Source organism: Gymnoscopelus microlampas, assembly GCF_963454915.1.
Source record: "Gymnoscopelus microlampas genome assembly, chromosome: 2".
Taxonomy (NCBI): Eukaryota; Metazoa; Chordata; class Actinopteri; order Myctophiformes; family Myctophidae; genus Gymnoscopelus; species Gymnoscopelus microlampas.
The window spans coordinates 34,352,603-34,369,857 of NC_139939.1; the positions used below are offsets into that span (position 1 = coordinate 34,352,603).

Here is a 17,255-nt window from a genome sequence, read left to right on the forward strand (position 1 = left end):
AGGCTTGACAGATTTTCTTGTCTAGGTTTTTTATTGTGTGTATTATGTTCCCTGGTCTAGTTGTCGTAGTTCTGCGTTCCAGTCTGCCCTTGCTGTTTCTCTTTTTTAATTAGCCCCACGTACTATATATTAGTCTTGTTCCCCAGTCAGTCCTTCTCAGATTATTGCCGTGAATTATACACTCTTTCTTCCTCCAGTTGTTGAGGCATGTCCCGGATCACAGGAGAGAGCATCCAGCTGAAGCCCGGGTTCAGAATGGTATGGTTGTGGTGGAGGAATGCCCCGTGCTTCCTCCAGGCCACATACACATACAGAGCAACTCCCTGGAGCACTGGAATACACGCGTAAAACAGCGCCGGCGTCAGGAGGACTTCTTATCTGGTGAGTTTATCAAAGGCTGTTAGGTTAGAGCGAGAATCAGCCAACAGCCATGGGAATAGCTGCAACAAGGTTACAGACAGACAGACAGGCAGGCAGACAGACAGACAGACAGGCAGGCAGACAGACAGACAGACAGACAGACAGACAGACAGACAGATAAACACACATCGTTGATGCAATGTTTACCAGCTAAGTTCCCCACAATTTATTATTATAATCAAGATAATTATAATGTAGAACATACTTTGAGAGGTGAATGAATGTCTGCATAGAGGTACACAGCGTAAAATAATATTACATTACATTACAGTCATTTAGCAGACGCTTTTATCCAAAGCGACTTACAATAAGTGCATTCAACATAGGTAGGGAACGAAACTACTAATCACCAGAGGTCGTAAGTGCATTTCCCGTAAAAACAAGCAACCAAGAGTCTACCTAGCGCTAAGGTAAAAGTGCAATATATCAGCTATCTACTTTCATAAACACATGAGATAAAATAGCCAAATCAAATGAGCACGAGCTAAAAGATCCAATACAACAATACAACAATAGTTCCTACAACTAGTTAACAACAAGTAGGCCAGGCAAAGAGGAAGGGATGAACATAATTGATCAACATTTTGCAGGTCGGCAAAGAATGGTCACCGTTGTTCTCTCATTAACAAGCCTGGCACCACAGTCCAGTACAGAGGGGATGTATTAGTCAACGTCAACCTTCACAGCTGTCCAACTGAAAGTTCAGTCCCCTCTGTCTCTCTTTCAGGCTTGCTCCACAGGCCAGTGGAGAACTTGTTGATGAACCAAGGTGACCGTTTCAGACAAATCCAGGAGGAGAAGGAAATTCTGAGCCGAGTCCTGCCAACCATACAGTCTGGATATGTAAGACACAGATCCCCTGTCTGACTAGCATGAGACCCACTCACTGTCCTAACTCCACATCACATTCAGCTCTTTGGAACATTGTGTGTGTGTGTGTGTGTGTGTGTGTGTGTGTGTGTGTGTGTGTGTGTGTGTGTGTGTGTGTGTGTGTGTGTGTGCGCGCGTCTCAGGGCCACCGTGTGGGCAGTGAGTTCTGGAGTCTTCCTCAGCGTTATGGAGATGAGAAGAGTGGCATTACTGCCACCCTGACGCGGATGGAGCAGGGTTTGCGAGAGCCGGTAGCACGTGTAGGACGGACACTCATCACGCGGCGGGAGTCAGGTATGCACACACACACACACACACACCGCGCACACACACACACACACACACACACACACACACACACACACACACACACACACACACACACACACACACACACACACACACACCGCGCACACACCGCACACACACACCGCACACACAGCCTCTTCAGCCTCTCCATAAGATTGTGGAGACTGTATTGTCTCCACAGTTAAATTTGTGTCATTTCAGGAAATGGTGTTGAGTTGTCGCGTCCGGCTGCACGGGCCTGGATCAACGGTGAGTACCTGGAGCGACAGCGCTGGGAGCTCAGGGAGGTTCTGGCAGACCTGGACTACAACCCGCCGGTAACACACAACTCAGACAAACATGTGGTGTAAGCTTATAGGTGCAGTAGGCCACATTCACGTAGTAATACTGTAACAAGTTCTTAACATTCTGCCAGCTATCAGTAGCCTCGGAAACCCATGCCTTTTTTTTTTGTTTCAAAAGAAAAAAAGCCTGGGAGAACCTTGCAGGAACGCTGGTCTTAGGACCTTGTTATCTCCTAACCAATCAGAGTGCTCCAAACCCAGGCGCTGGAATCCAGCGCCTGGGTTTGGCTCCGCCCTTCAAGACCATCGATTGGGCTCGTTCTTTCAGTCTAAGCTATCAGTGACTCAAATGGTGTGAGAGAAAATGCAATCTGTGTAATTCCTTTGTCTCTGAATTTGGCCTAATTTCTACACTGCACCTCTTAGCTCTACTGAAAACAAAGATGTATGACACTGAACACAGCTACTATCCTGTCAACTAGTTTGAAATCAAGTCAATATCCAGCAATTTGTTAAGATTTTAGATTTGCTTGCAAAGCTGTAGATTTGTTAAAAGTTTTGTAAAAAGATTTGTTGAAAGTCCCATTTCAAGTTTTTGACAATTGGCACATTGGAAGTATTACATAAGTATTTTGCATTAAAATTGGCCTTGCTACCCAATCAAGGCACACTGTCGCTGTCTGCTGCTGCTGGCAAACTGCCTCGATGTTCCGAACCAGCCTGTGTTCTCGCCTCTACCACTTGGCACACTGTGTTTAAACATTCTGTACGCTGAACAAGCCACAACAGGGCACATTCGCGCAAGCACGCACACACGCACGCATGCACGCACGCACGCACGCACACACACATTATGTTATACCGCATTGGCCACTATCTGCGTACCCTCACAGCTACATGGTCGTGCAAAGTATAATCAGCCATTTATGAAACCCGGTGAGTGCTCGCTCGGCCAAAGAGAAGCAGTGTTGTGGTGCTCTCAGCATGACAATCACTCTATCACTGGGGGTCCTGGGGCACAGCCAGTTCTAGATCTCACGTACATGCATGCATGTGGACTTCTGTTCACAAGCAGTGCCCATTAAACCTAATTTAACATCTTGAGTAGCAGGTGTTGATTAGAACTTTCCCTCTGTCTCCCTCAGCGCCCTTACATCTTTGAAATCTGTTTGTTTTATTCTCCCTCTGGTTATGCAATACCCTTTGTACTTGTTGTACCCATTGTCAGAGTATCCGTTGTACCCATTTGTCTGTGTCCCTTTTATGCCCATATATGGTCATCTCAATCTGTCTGGAGTCCAGGCCAGTCTTTGACGTCAGTAATACGGTATGTCATATTGATGACATTATGGTACTCTATATATGGGGATTTGCAAATGTATCTAAATTATTTGGACAACAGCAGATCCAACTGACTTCCTACTGGCAGCATGGGTCCTGCATGGGCGATATGCATGCAGAGTTTGAAGTTGATCGGTTGGGCGGTTCTCAAGATATGTGGGAGACACACATGCACACACAGATTCCGCGCTCTCATTGGCATCCTTTGCCCTCTCTCTCTGGCACACACCAAGATACGCACAGAGTCACAGACAGACCTGTAGTGGTGATATAGGAGAAGATCGTAGCATTACGTTCTCTCATCTACGCGGCTAATGTGGTCGTGGGGTGATCTGGGATCTGAAGTACCTATTGACACAAAAGAGCTTTGTTATGTAATATCCTCAGTCCTAGTAGCAGTAATAATGCTGAAGTGTTGGGGGTTTGTACTTACTATTGTTTCACTCTATCTGTACAGGACATTGATGGGTTGGCTGGTAAACCAATCACTTATGTCACAGTATGTGAGATCCCGTCACTGGACGTGGACAAAGAGGAGGAGGAGCCGAGGGAGGAGGAAATGAACCAGTAAGATGTTAAGGACATTATTGGGTGATTGATCCAGTGGCCTCATGACTTACTCACTGATTGGCAAAATGACTGACTGGCTGTAGGACTGATGGACTTATTGTCTAAATGATTGACTAGCAGCGCGACTGACTGACTGACTGACTGACTGACTGACTGGCTGACGGTTACAAGACTGGCTCGTTAACTGACTGGCTGGCTCCAAGACAGACTGACTTTCCAGCAGCAGGGATACTTTGATGGTTGCCTTCCTTCCTGACTGGCCTTTAAAGAGAGTAACGCAAAAGCATTGGTCCTCTCCACCATAGATATATATAAGAAAGGCTAGATGGCTCAAGGGGGCGTCGCAAGCGTAGCTCAACCGCGGCCATCTTGCGACAGACAGTCATTCATATTGGTGCATGTACTATTGAAATAACCATAGCGTGTCACTGCTCAATTTTCATCCGATTTTCAAACGGTTTGGTGTGTTGTAAACACCAAAGATGTACTGCATACTTATACTTATAATCATGGATTTTATATGAGAATAACATTAAGTATGCAGTATCATAACTACATCTTTGGTGTTTACAACACACCAAACCGTTTGAAAATCGGATGGCCAGCGCCGGTGAGTCATCTAGTGTTTATATATATCCATGCTCTCCACAGTGATCCATTGGCACCGTCTGATGATGTCATGTTGGACACTCTGCTGATCCCGGCCCTGAGGTTCTGTGGCCAATCAGCCCACTGGACCGGCAGCTCCACCTCCCACCAGGTACACAGACTGCACACTGTTGCCACCAGTTAGCAGGGGTCTGCACACACGCACACACACACACGCACACACACACACACACACACACACACACACACACACACACACACACACACACACACACACACACACACACACACACACACACACACACACACACACACACACACACACACGCGCTCACGCACGCACACACACTGTGTTATATGATGCTTGATTTCAAGAAAGACCGCCCTGTAACTGAAAGATGACTGGTTCAGATACTGCAAGACTCAAATGTTAAAATGTCCAAGACACAACGTGAGACCAACAACATGCTCACTTACTGTAAGTCAGTGGTTCTCAAACTTTTTCATGTCAAGGACCCCCAAATTGACACTTATTAGCCCGCAGACCCCCATTTGTAAAGATAAGCCAGGGACCCCCATAAGAGAAGATTTTTACGGCTCTAGCAGTGATTCTCAACCATTTTAATTTCAAGGACCCCCAGTATGACATGCATTAGGGCTACGGACCCCCATTTAATGGCATCTCTATCTCTGGGACCCCAATTCATATTGTAAAATCAATGTTAATTTAACTCTGAGAAGTGTACAAATGGAACCAAATGGACCCGTTAGGGTCCATTTGGTTCCATTTGTACACTCTCAGAGTTACAGACCCATACGGGTCCATTTGGTGCCTAATCTATCATTTAGCTGGGGACCCCCTGGAACTCCCTCAAGTACCCCTGGGGGTCCCCGGACCCCACTTTGAGAATCAATGCTGTAAGTCACCTCAGGTCAGTGTGGGGACAGAAGCTGGCTCAGGCCATGTCTCTCTCTCTCTCTTACCTTTGAACAAATTAATATGCAAACTCCATCTATGCATTCTGGAATAAATATTAACTTTAAAGTCACAAGATTTTGTACCAGTAAGGTATGTATAATATTCGGGAGGATTCCGAATACATCACAGTGTCTCTACCTTTGTTTAGGTACCATTATCTGGACAGTGGAGTCTGTGTTTTATTACTGGGCTTTGATGAATGCTCGATTATGATTGGTCACTTGTGTGGCATGTGGTTTGTGATGTCTGAACCACAGACCACTGTGTTTATGTTGCCATGGAGGCTGTTTCAGCAGGAGGCTGTTTTGCTAAATAAAGCCCTTCAGGTAATAGTTGAATATAACTGAATGCTGAGGCGTCCTGGTGAATCACAGAGTATGAATACAGCATACCAAGTAAACAAGGTTATAGACTAGTCATAGCAGCTGATCCGGGTTAAAACACTCACTCTCCTTCCCTCCCTGTCGCTCTGTTCATTTGAATGCTGAATGACAGAAATATGTCTTGGAAGGGACTCTTGGGACCCAAACTTACAAAATGAACCACTGGAGCCATATTTCAAATATAGTGAAACTAGTGAAATAGTGAAAATAGCCGTTCTACAAGCTCACAACGCGCCACACTGCGACGCGTTGTCATGTTATTGATCGGCTATTCGAATTTTGGTGGAAAATGTCTTTGTTTTTTGCCTATTTGGGAAATGTTTATGTCAATAGCCTGCAGCAATGCATTGATATTTCAAAGAAAATGTACTTCATAATTTGTACTTTGGAATTATTTACACCACTGCATCTGTCCTTATCCAGGGAGAGGTGGGGATCAGTGTCAGGATGAACTTTGAGGCCCTGACTGGAGAGAGAGCCTCATCTCATCTGGAGGTGCACAACGAGGGCAGCACCGCCATCTACTACAGCTGGCAGCAGCTGCAGCTGCCATGCAGCTTTCCTAACCTTGTGGCACAAACAACCACTCCACACTTCTACTTCAACTCCTCTACAGGTGGTACATGATACAGGCACATTAGGTGCCCTCTGAGAAAAAGCACGCACGCACGCACGCACGCACGCACGCACGCACGCACGCACGCACGCACGCACGCACGCACGCACGCACGCACGCACGCACGCACACACACACACACACGCACACACACACACACACACACACACACACACACAAAGATACACACACACATGCACTCACACCAGTGGTGGAAAAAGTACTACATTGTTTTAACTTAAGTATCAATACTGCAATGTAGAAATACTCTGTTACAAGTTAAAGTCCACAATTCAAAATGTACTCGAGTAAAAGTACAAAAGCATTGGTATCAAAATGTACTAAAAGTACCAAAAGTAAAAAGTACTCATTATGCAGAATGTCCCATTTGAAGTTTTAAAATGTATACACATCTTTTGAAAATAGCCGATCTACAAGCTCACAATGCCTCGCATTGCGACGCGTTGTCAGCGGCTTTTTTCAAATGGCCGAAATGTATAAAGTGGTTAATGTATGTTTTGTAATAATAATCAAAATCTACGAAGTAACTAGTAACGCACGCACGCACGCACGCACGCACGCACGCAACACACACAACATAGCCAGCCAGAAACACCTGCTGCTGCTGCTGCTGCTACCTGCTTCCTACGTCGTCAGCTACTGTGATTAGTGTTTCATTGTCATGCCAAACGTTTTTTCACACGCATCTCACGCATGTTGTGTTCCGCCTCCAGCTGTAATCCTACCGGGAGACACGCAAAGGGTGGAGTTCATGTTCAAGTCAGAGGTCCCGGGCATCAAGAGAGAGCTGTGGCAGCTCAACACACACCCTGTGCTGCTGGGTGGAGCCTCGGTGCAGGTGACACTGCGGGGACTGGCAGTGTACCAGGACACTATGGCAGAAAAGAGACACGCCATAGAGGTGTGTGTGTGAGAGGGAGAGAGAGGGAGAGAGAGAGAGAGAGAGAGAATCAAGAGCATTTATACGTACAAACGGCCAAATGTTGTCGTAACATTGTCTGCAAGACTGTGCAACAACAGCAATACAATGTACAACAAGATAATAAAAAATAATAATACTGAACTGTAATTAAATGGGAAAAAAGGAAAATGAATAGTAGAATGTAAAGGTGTATGTGTGCGACTGTGCGTGCATGCATGTTTGCGTGCGTGCGTGTATGTGTATGTAAGAGAAGCAGTGCGGAGAAGCCAATCATTGACAAAGAAGGCAAGCAATATTGCATGAATTTATGTGGTTGCTTGTGTGTGCAATCTTGCGTGTGTGTGTGTGTGTGTGTGTGTGTGTGTGTGTGTGTGTGTGTGTGTGTGTGTGTGTGTGTGTGTGTGTGTGTGTGTGTGTGTGTGTGTGTGTGTGTGTGTGTGTGTGTGTGTGTGTGCGCGCGTGCGTGTGCGTGCGTGCACATCCATGTGCCTCCAGATGGAGCTGGAGAGAAGGGTGGCTAAGAAGACATGCCAGTCGCTGCTATACGAGCTGCTGCAAGGAGTTCACAGCTCAGAGAGACGTAGTTCTCCTGCTGACCTGTACATTACTGAAGAACAAGAGTTCCTCTGCAGAAACCCCAAGGTATACAGTAGAGCAGATGTAATGGATGGCACCTCTGTTCTCATGGATTTTAGTTGAGTGATGATCCCTTTGTTTTGATGCAGGAGGTATGAGCATCAGAGTTCAGGGATACCCCTGTTTCCTTTTTAACCACTTTAGTTCTATATACTTCCTTGTATGACGAATAGCTACAATAGCCAATCTACAGTACAAGCTCACAGTTGCAATTTTTGCATTTAAATTGTTTTAGTTTGAATCTCAAAATAGGGATGCCAGGTTGAAAGTCCTCATTTAAAGAAGGCTTTCAACGTTCTTCTCAACCTGAAAATGGGTTGAGATGTCCCCACTAAAGTCACACATTGTGTTATTAAAGGTATCGAGTTCATGCAAAAGGTGAACTTTGAGTCTGGAAGTCAGCTAGTTGAGAGCAGCCCATTCATCATCTCATCTCATTTACATGACATTGCTGCCTGGAACTTGGGATATTGCCAGGCCATTGTGGCACCACTTACATTCTGTGTGCTGTGGACCTATATTATTTAAGTGCACTAGCTGAGTGGGTTGCAATGTACTACTGTGAGGTCAATAACATAATGATCCATAGTAGCCTAAAACATCCTATAATTACTAATACCTTAATAGTTGACTGGAATCCCAAGTACTCTACTAGGCCCTATCCTGTTTTTTAACGCGTTGTGAGCTTGTAGATCTGCTATTTTCATTGGATGTTCGCCCTAGGCTAGGGTTTAAGTGGTTAAGTCAGTCCCACTGTCACCATCAATCCCACATTTCACGTTATGGGATCCTGGCTGTAATTGGGTTAATTATAGGAATGATTAGATTTGTTTGGTGAACATGGAGCACAACAGTATCCAGAGTCTCCTGAACTAATGTCTGTAGGCAGACGCGCACACACACACACACACACACGCGCACACACACATGTACGCACGCACGCACGCACACACACACACACACACACACACACACGCACGCACGCACGCACGCACGCACGCACGCACGCACGCACGCGCGCACGCGCGCGCACTGACCTAAAACATTCACACTGACCTAAAACATTCACATTCATCCAAAGCATAGAGATCAGTGACCCACCGGGTCAGTGTGCCCTTTAATTGGTGTGAATGGATAACGAGTACATTGTGATATGTCTCTCTACCATTATGACTTTTTTCTGTCTGGGCCTTTCATACGAATGTATGAGTGCACTGTGAATGGAAGGCTATAACAGTCAGTACTGCTCAGTGTTAAGATGAGCCACTGTCCGTGTCTAACAAAACATCCCTTTCACGAATGAGTGTGACTTTATAATGAGTTCCCCTACGCGGTCACACCTGCCTTCATGAAATGAACAACCGGATCTCCATATCTGCCTATTTTCTATGTATGGGCGATTCGGGTTTGTTGTTGTGGTTATGTCTGAGTCATAGTGACAGGCCCTATATATAGTATATAGGCGTATCAGGTTTGTTTGTGGTTATGTCTGAGTCATAGTGATGGGCCCTATAGTATGGGTGTATTGGGTTTGTTTATGGCTATGTCTGAGTCATACTACAGTGACGTGGCGGTGGTCCGCCCGCACACCGCCCCCCCATTAGCTAATTTTAATATAGGATTTAACTAATAAATTAATAACAAGATCGTGTGACTAAATAATAACTATATTGATGAATACATTGGAAAACAGATCATTTTTTTCCATTTCTTGAATAATAACGGTTTTGGACATGCAAGGTTTCCACCCAATAGCGAGTATATGGTACCTACATACTGTTTTCCAGAGGTGGTAAATACTTGATTAATACTACATTGTTCCTTTACTTAAAGTACTTTTTTGAGGCTATGTACTTTACTTGAGTACACATTTTTATTTATGCCTACTTTTATCTTTGCTTTCTGTTGGAGCCAAAATGCCTTCCTGTTTATTTTGTTTTATTTAAATGAATGCTGTGGCCTTGCTAATAATGACGTCATGCCAGTCACCGTCAGTGGGTGGTCGCTATGGTAACCATTATACCTGGCAGTGGGTGATTGTGGGCAGGTGTGCAATGGGGAAGGCAGGTCAGTTTTTGACCGTGTTCATGCCGTGCAAGGTCGACGTTTTTGTTTAATGAGTTTGTCATCTTTATGGAGTTAATAAATGTATTGACATATCCAAAGATACAAGCACTCTCTGGACATTTAATTAATTTCATGCGTCATTCTAAACTAAAGTCAACCCAGTTGCCCCTCACGGCTCTACACTTTCAAATGTTTACTTTTTTCACTCAAATATATTTCCCCATGCCTCCTCCAAGTAGTCTTCTTATTCCGCTTCCTTTGAAAAGAAAAGGAGCCTTTTACTCAAGTGGTATTCTAATGTGTGACTTTCACTGCTGTCATAATATGACACTGTGAAAATTGTGTTTTAGCTGCAGTACCACTTTGAGCCAGTAGAGGCACTGAAGAGACTGTGGCAAGAAGTGTCTCCTGGAAGCATATGGAATCTCTCTGTTCACACACTGAGACAGGTAGAGTCATACACTAGTTCTTTGATTAGGAAGGACACATGATCAGGAAATACTTGAAAGCATGTGTAAACTGTCTGTGCCCTCTTCTGTAAGACTGAAGGAATTGCTGTGGCCTGAAGACACATGTTGTGATGGCGTTTTTGTGTTCCTGTTGTGCAGGCTGTGTTGTCTCTACCTGAGAAGCAGCTGGACTCTGTTCAGGACAGCCTTACTAGAGACAGGGGTCTGTGTCAGCTCAACTCCCTGCTCCTGGAGCTATCTAGACCACTGCTCCAACACACACCTCTGACATCAGCAACAGTAGGGTGAGATATGCATACGGACATACACATGCACACAACTAATTCCTCACTCTATCCTTAACCATCACCAAAGGACGCCTAACTACCCCACATGTACCCAGTCACGCTCATGTGTCCAGTAGGTCATGCTTGTGCGCGCGCGCGCGCACACACACACGCACACACGCACGCACGCATTTCAGGATTTGTGCTGTGTTGTAATTTTCAATACTGTTTTTTTTATCACATATCAAAGGCGGTGGAGTTATCCCTCTAGTCAGCCCAAGAGTGTAAGTGCTGTCACCTCCTTGGGGAATGAATGCACAGGAAAAGTCTGTGGGATTTGTGCAATAATAATAATTTATTCCGCATTCTTGTGGTACTTTTGTTGTTGTTTACGGTGTCTAACTTTAGGAGCTTTTAGGAGCAGTGACTGCTATTAATACAGCGTTTAGGGAGCAGTTAGGCGTTAAGTGTCTTGCTCAGGGACGCTTCGACCTACAGACTAGAGCTGGGACGCAAACCATTTACCTTCTGTTTCCCAGACGGCCTCTCTGCCTACTCATGCTTTAATAGCTGAGTGGGTTGCAATGTACGTCAACAGTGGGAAGGAACAGGGTTTTTCACAGTGGTCAAAATGTCATTGTTAAAACTCCACCACTTACGGTTTTCGCAAGTCAAAGTCCATTTACACGGGTCACTGGTGGTAAAATGTTACTTCGCGACCATCTTCAACCTCTCGCTCTCCCAGGCCGTTGTCCCCGCAGGCTTCAAAATGTCCACCATTGTGCCCATTCCCAAGCACTCCAAGGTCACATGCCTGAACGACTGGAGAGACGTGTTACCTAACCCCAATAGTCAGCAAATGGTTTTGAAAGGGTGGTGAGAGATTACTGTACATGTTTTCCATTTTTAAAATCTATCTTTTTGATATGCTTCTTCTATTAAACAAAAAAAGTCTTAACAGTCCAGTTTCTAAATCGAGCCTGTGCACAGCCTGAGGGGTTCCTAAAGTTTAGGAACAACCAGCCCTGGCAGCAAAGACACGGTCACCCTCTGTCTGCAGCTTCAGTTTAGGACCTAAACTGAGGCTGCAGACAAAGGGTGACCGTGTCTTTGCTGCCAGGGCTCCTTGACTCTGAACGACCTGTCTGAGGAACTCAGCCTCACTAAACCACCATGACATCATTAATATGTCAGATATTCACAGGGAAGTGTTATTAGATTCTGTCTTGCTGTTTTCTTCCATTTTATACATTTGTTTTGATAAATGCTTTATAAATAGTATATGTTATTAGTATAAATGTTTGTTATGGGCATCATGTCATACAGGTATGCTATTATTGTTGGTGCATTGTTTGTAAGTAACAACATTACCCTGTGATTTTCTTGAGTGACAAATTCATTTTCTATTTTCAAATTTTTCTTTCTTTCTCTCACACACACACACACACACACACACACACACACACACACACACACACACACACACACACACACACACACACACACACACACACACACACACACACACACACACACACACACACTAGGCGGCAGCTGTGGAGGGAGCTACTAGACAGAATGGCTGCTGAGGCTCTGAGACTCAGACAACTACTGGGGCTCCCAGAGACAGATACATGGACAGAACAATCACAGCACCCACAAATCACTGATGCCTGTGAGTTCCACACGCACGCACGCACGCACGCACGCACGCACGCACGCACGCACGCACGCACGCACGCACGCACGCACGCACGCACGCACGCACGCACACACACACACACACACACACACACACACACACACACACACACACACACACACACACACACACACACACACACACACACACACACACACACACACACACACACATCTCTCTGTCAAAGGGTACAACGGGTATTGCATACAGTAACTGGGTGGGGCATGCATTTCCAACGTGTATCGTTCCCAAGTAGGCCGGCACCGGTATAGTATAGTACAGTAATAGGCTGAAAGTACAGTACACACACACACACACACACACACACACACACACACACACACACACACACACACACACACACACACACACACACACACACACACACACACACACACACACACACACACACACACACACAAATGCGCAATTACATACACTAATATGGTATCTACCACTGAACTGTGATGTGATCTAGATTCAGAGGACAAGCTCAAGAAACAAGAGAAGACTGAGAAAAGGGGAGGGATGGCCGCCACTGAGGAGGAGGGAGGAGGAAAAGAAAGGAGACAAAAAAGGAGCTTCTAAGTCGGCAAAAGAGAAATTGACAGAGGTCAGACAGAAACTGTACATGCATGTGTGTACCTGACTACAGGATGTGTATGACAAAACAATACCACCTCATGCCACTGGGTGTCAGCAGATAGATATATATATTGAATAAGAACATGAGCGGGCCTCTGTGCCTGCCTTCCATTTGTGTGTGTAACTACATTTCAGTGTTATGCATCCCACATCAAACCAGTGTTGATTCATACCTCCATAAGGTCATCCTGATTACTAATCGTTGGCTCATTAAGCTCATGATATCTCACAGGAAAATATTAGACTATGTTCTACATAGGCTACAGTTGTATAGTTCTATGAACAGACAGACATATATTATGAATTAATCACTTAAGTGTGTGGGAAAATTGTTTATTTATTAAATTATTTTGTTAGTAGTTAGTAGGAAATGTAAAAAAAAAAAAAAGAAAAAAAAAGAGACTGGACATTTTCTGGCGAACCATAAAAACAGGTCTGTGACCCAAAATGGTGCACAGACCTAACACTCAACAGGAGAGCATGCGGCTCCCAATGTTATCTGGGCCAGGGCTTGTCTTGCGTTTCCAGCACTTAAAAGTGATAATCACAGTGCATTCATTATCATCAAACGTGAGCTATAACGTATAATCTAATGCTACTGTTTTTCTGCTTTTATTCTGCAGACCAATATATTTCATGACCTCTCACAGGCTCTCAGGCTGAGCCAAGATTATTGCTGCCAATACTTATCTTGACTGAGACTGACTATTGACTGAGTGTGGTAGGCTATCTAAGAAACTCAGTACACAGTACTCAGTCATTTAACCACTAATACTGTCTATTTTGGGCATGACATTGACAAATTATTATAATAATAAAATATAGCAGATTTACAACGCATTGTGAACTTATAGATTGTCTATATCTAAAGTTTTGGGAGAATTTAAATACTTTGTTAACTCCTGAGTTCCGAAAAATGGTCTGTCTCTGACTTTATTCCTCTGCCTGTCTCTCTTTCTCCGTCTGTCTCTCTTCATGGCAATTGACTCATAGATGAGCCACAGCATATTAAGCACTGGGTGCCATGGTAACAGAAAAATGTGTGACAATGCTCACCAGGCTGTGTCCAGGGAGTTAAATTCATGGCACCTGTACCAGACATCGCCATCTGCAGCCTTTCACACAATGATCCAAAACTGTGACATGATTTCTGTCCATGTCACAGTCACACTGTTCTAACCAGGATTATGATGATGCAACGACTGGCCTTTCACCCCTTTTTGTTGTAACACTGTCTGTCTGTCTGTCTGTCTGTCTGTCTGTCTGTCTGTCTGTCTGTCCACCCTGTGAACAGGAGCGCAGCAAGAAGGGACGTGGAGGGTTGGAGGGGGGGAAGCATCTCGGGGGGAAGCAGGGGGGAGAAGGATCAGTCCTCTAAAGTGTCGTCACTGACCATAGACCACCAGCAGCACCCCCACAGTGAAGACCACAACATCAGACCAGAACTCATGGACAAATACAGGAGACTTCTGCACCAGCAGGCCAGTGCTACCATGATCTCATGTCATATATATATATATACAGTACACTGTGTGTGTGTGTGTGTGTGTGTGTGTGTGTGTGTGTGTGTGTGTGTGTGTGTGTGTGTGTGTGTGTGTGTGTGTGTGTGTGTGTGTGTGTGTGTGTAAAAGTTTTGTTTGTCTATCTTTATCTATCTATCTATCTATCTATCACAGGTGCATGTGCTGATGGGAGGTCTGGTGGAATCTCTGTGTGACCTGGTGGATGAGCTTAAAGAGGGACATGTGTCAGAATGAAATATATTCAGTCATTTATCCAGCATTTTGTATTGTCACTAAAATGAATAAAATATGTCTAAAATGTCTAAATGTTTAAAGTCGAAATTAATATTAAAACACACACACACACACCACACACACACACACACACACACACACACACACACACACACACACACACACACACACACACACACGCAAGTCACTGACGCTCATATAGTGGGTTAACGACGGGACTGCTGACTCCGCAAACCACGCGTGGCCGCCTCCGCAGCTCTTTCGCACCCCGTTGTGTATGTATGGTGTATGTGCTGTACATGCGTGCCTGCCCGGCTGCCTGCCGGTATGTTGTGCCTGTGTAAATGTGAGCGTGTGTGTGTGTGTGTGCGCCGGGGGGGTGCGTGTCCGAGTGTGCGAGTGATTGAGTGAGAGATGAGCGGCTCTGGCGTGCACGCTGGGTTATCCTTGTCCTATGCGGATTTCACGACTGGCCGGTCGGCTCCCATCCTCCTGTACCAGCAGCACTCCGCTGAAGTGGGACCGGGTAGCAGCCCGCTAGGCCTCCTCCAGCATCCCGTCTCCTCGCTCCGGTCACGGATCTTTAAAACGCAGAGAGGTGCTGCTCGGGCTTCTTCCATTCGCCGGACAACGGCGGCGGTGAGCGGCGGTTTAGCCGGTTGGTAGCCTAGTAGTCCTACTGATAGACGAGTCGGTTCTTCCAGCGGACAGGTCGACGCTGTGCAGCAGGAGAGCAGACAGAACGAAGGCAGGAGATGAGTGCTCACGGTAAGCTAGCAGCAGCAGCATGCGGTAAAAAAAAAAAAAAAAAAAACATACCGTAGTCTTTTTAATAATAATAATTATTATTATATATATATTTAATTTATTTCATTTTTTTTGTTTACAAAATACGTGATTTATGGTGTCTGGCACCAAGACAACCAACGTTTTATTTAGGTTATAACATAGGCCTATACTGTTAGTGCAGAATGTGTCCATATTTTCCTGACAGTTCGAACAATGCTGTTGGCCTTGGCTTGTTGTGTAAGAATGTACACATGGACTGATCATAGCCTACTCTACACAGTGAGTGAATGGGCTCTACGAGGGGGCGTGTGTGTGGGTGGAGGGCAGAGGAGGGGTTTCAGGCCCTACTGTAGCCTACTATTGTAGCCTACTGTACTATAATGCAGAGCCATGCAGAGCACAGCAGCATGGACGCCCTGGATCACCACCTGTCAAACGCACCTGCCTGTCCCAGTGCCCATGCGCATGTTTTTTTAACCACTTAAATCCTATATGGGTAACTGGAGTCCCTCAGGGCTCAATAGTAGTGTATTTTTCTGTTTTCTATTATTGAAAATAGCAGATCGACAAGCTCACACTATACCAATGCTGGTGTTTAAGTGGTTACGCTGTGTGGATGACGTAGGAGAGCCTGGTACCTCTCCTCTCCTCTCCTCTCCTCTCCCCCACACAGTCCCAGATGGGATGTGGACATCAGTCAGTCACTGCAGAGCAGAGGACAGCAGGCTGCTGCTCAACTCAGGTTGAATTAAACCACATTATATGGTTCAACAAGCAGCTTTCGCTTTGCTTTATCTGTGACTGTGGATTGGGACATTCAATTCTTATAAAGAACCAGTGGACTTATTACTTATTTATTTATTTATTTATTGGGGGGCAGGATGTCACTGCATGTAACTACCTATACTTAATTTTTCTTGTAATGGCAATTTTCTTTCTTTTATAACATGCACACGCACGCACGCACACACACACACGCACGCGCACAACTCACACATATAAACATACATGCTTTTGGTGGTTGATGAAAAAAAGAATGTTAACTCCATCAATTTACTTGGTTGCAATTCTATCTGTCTGTCTGTCTGTCTGTCTGTCTGTCTGTCTGTCTGTCTGTCTGTCTGTGTGTGTGTGTGTGTGTGTGTGTGTGTGTGTGTGTGTGTGTGTGTGTGTGTGTGTGTGTGTGTGTGTGTGTGTGTGTGTACTTCCTCATGCTCATTGCAAAGGATAAGTTATTTGATCAAATCAAACCGGAATGTGAAAGCAAAGGAAGACACCACCATATTGTCAATGAAATGCTTTTGTGTGTGTGTGAGAGAGAGAGAGAGAGCATGCGTGCGTGCGAGTGTGTGTGTGTGTGTGTGTGTGTGTGTGTGTGTGTGTGTGTGTGTGTGTGTGTGTGTGTGCGTGTGCGCGCGTGCATTTGTTAGAGCACAGAGCCAAAGATGATTTGGCAGAAAGGTGATACTGATTGAAGTTGCTGATCTTTACTTTCATTTCTGTGCCCTTCATGCTCTCTCTCTCTCTCTCTCTCTCTCTCTCTCTCTCTCTCTCTCTCTCTCTCTCTCTCTCTCTCTCTCTCTCTCTCTCTCTCTCTCT

General features: G+C 45.2%; 1 protein-coding gene across 1 annotated transcript in view; it reads left to right on the plus strand.

Annotated features, from left to right (window-relative positions):
• The window catches only part of mycbpap (mycbp associated protein), a gene marked incomplete at both ends in the record, with an annotated part of 15,406 nt that extends 2,353 nt beyond the window's left edge, over positions 1 to 13,053 (plus strand). Inside the window, 14 exons of the mRNA XM_084071090.1 lie at positions 198 to 381; positions 1,148 to 1,263; positions 1,434 to 1,584; positions 1,801 to 1,916; positions 3,682 to 3,791; positions 4,446 to 4,554; positions 6,189 to 6,381; positions 7,116 to 7,303; positions 7,820 to 7,966; positions 10,378 to 10,476; positions 10,636 to 10,776; positions 11,509 to 11,614; positions 12,310 to 12,438; positions 12,944 to 13,053. Coding sequence (XP_083927216.1) covers positions 198 to 381; positions 1,148 to 1,263; positions 1,434 to 1,584; positions 1,801 to 1,916; positions 3,682 to 3,791; positions 4,446 to 4,554; positions 6,189 to 6,381; positions 7,116 to 7,303; positions 7,820 to 7,966; positions 10,378 to 10,476; positions 10,636 to 10,776; positions 11,509 to 11,614; positions 12,310 to 12,438; positions 12,944 to 13,053 — 1,899 coding nt within the window. The remainder of the gene's footprint in view (positions 1 to 197; positions 382 to 1,147; positions 1,264 to 1,433; positions 1,585 to 1,800; positions 1,917 to 3,681; positions 3,792 to 4,445; positions 4,555 to 6,188; positions 6,382 to 7,115; positions 7,304 to 7,819; positions 7,967 to 10,377; positions 10,477 to 10,635; positions 10,777 to 11,508; positions 11,615 to 12,309; positions 12,439 to 12,943) is intronic.
• Positions 13,054 to 17,255: the final 4,202 nt, after the last annotated feature.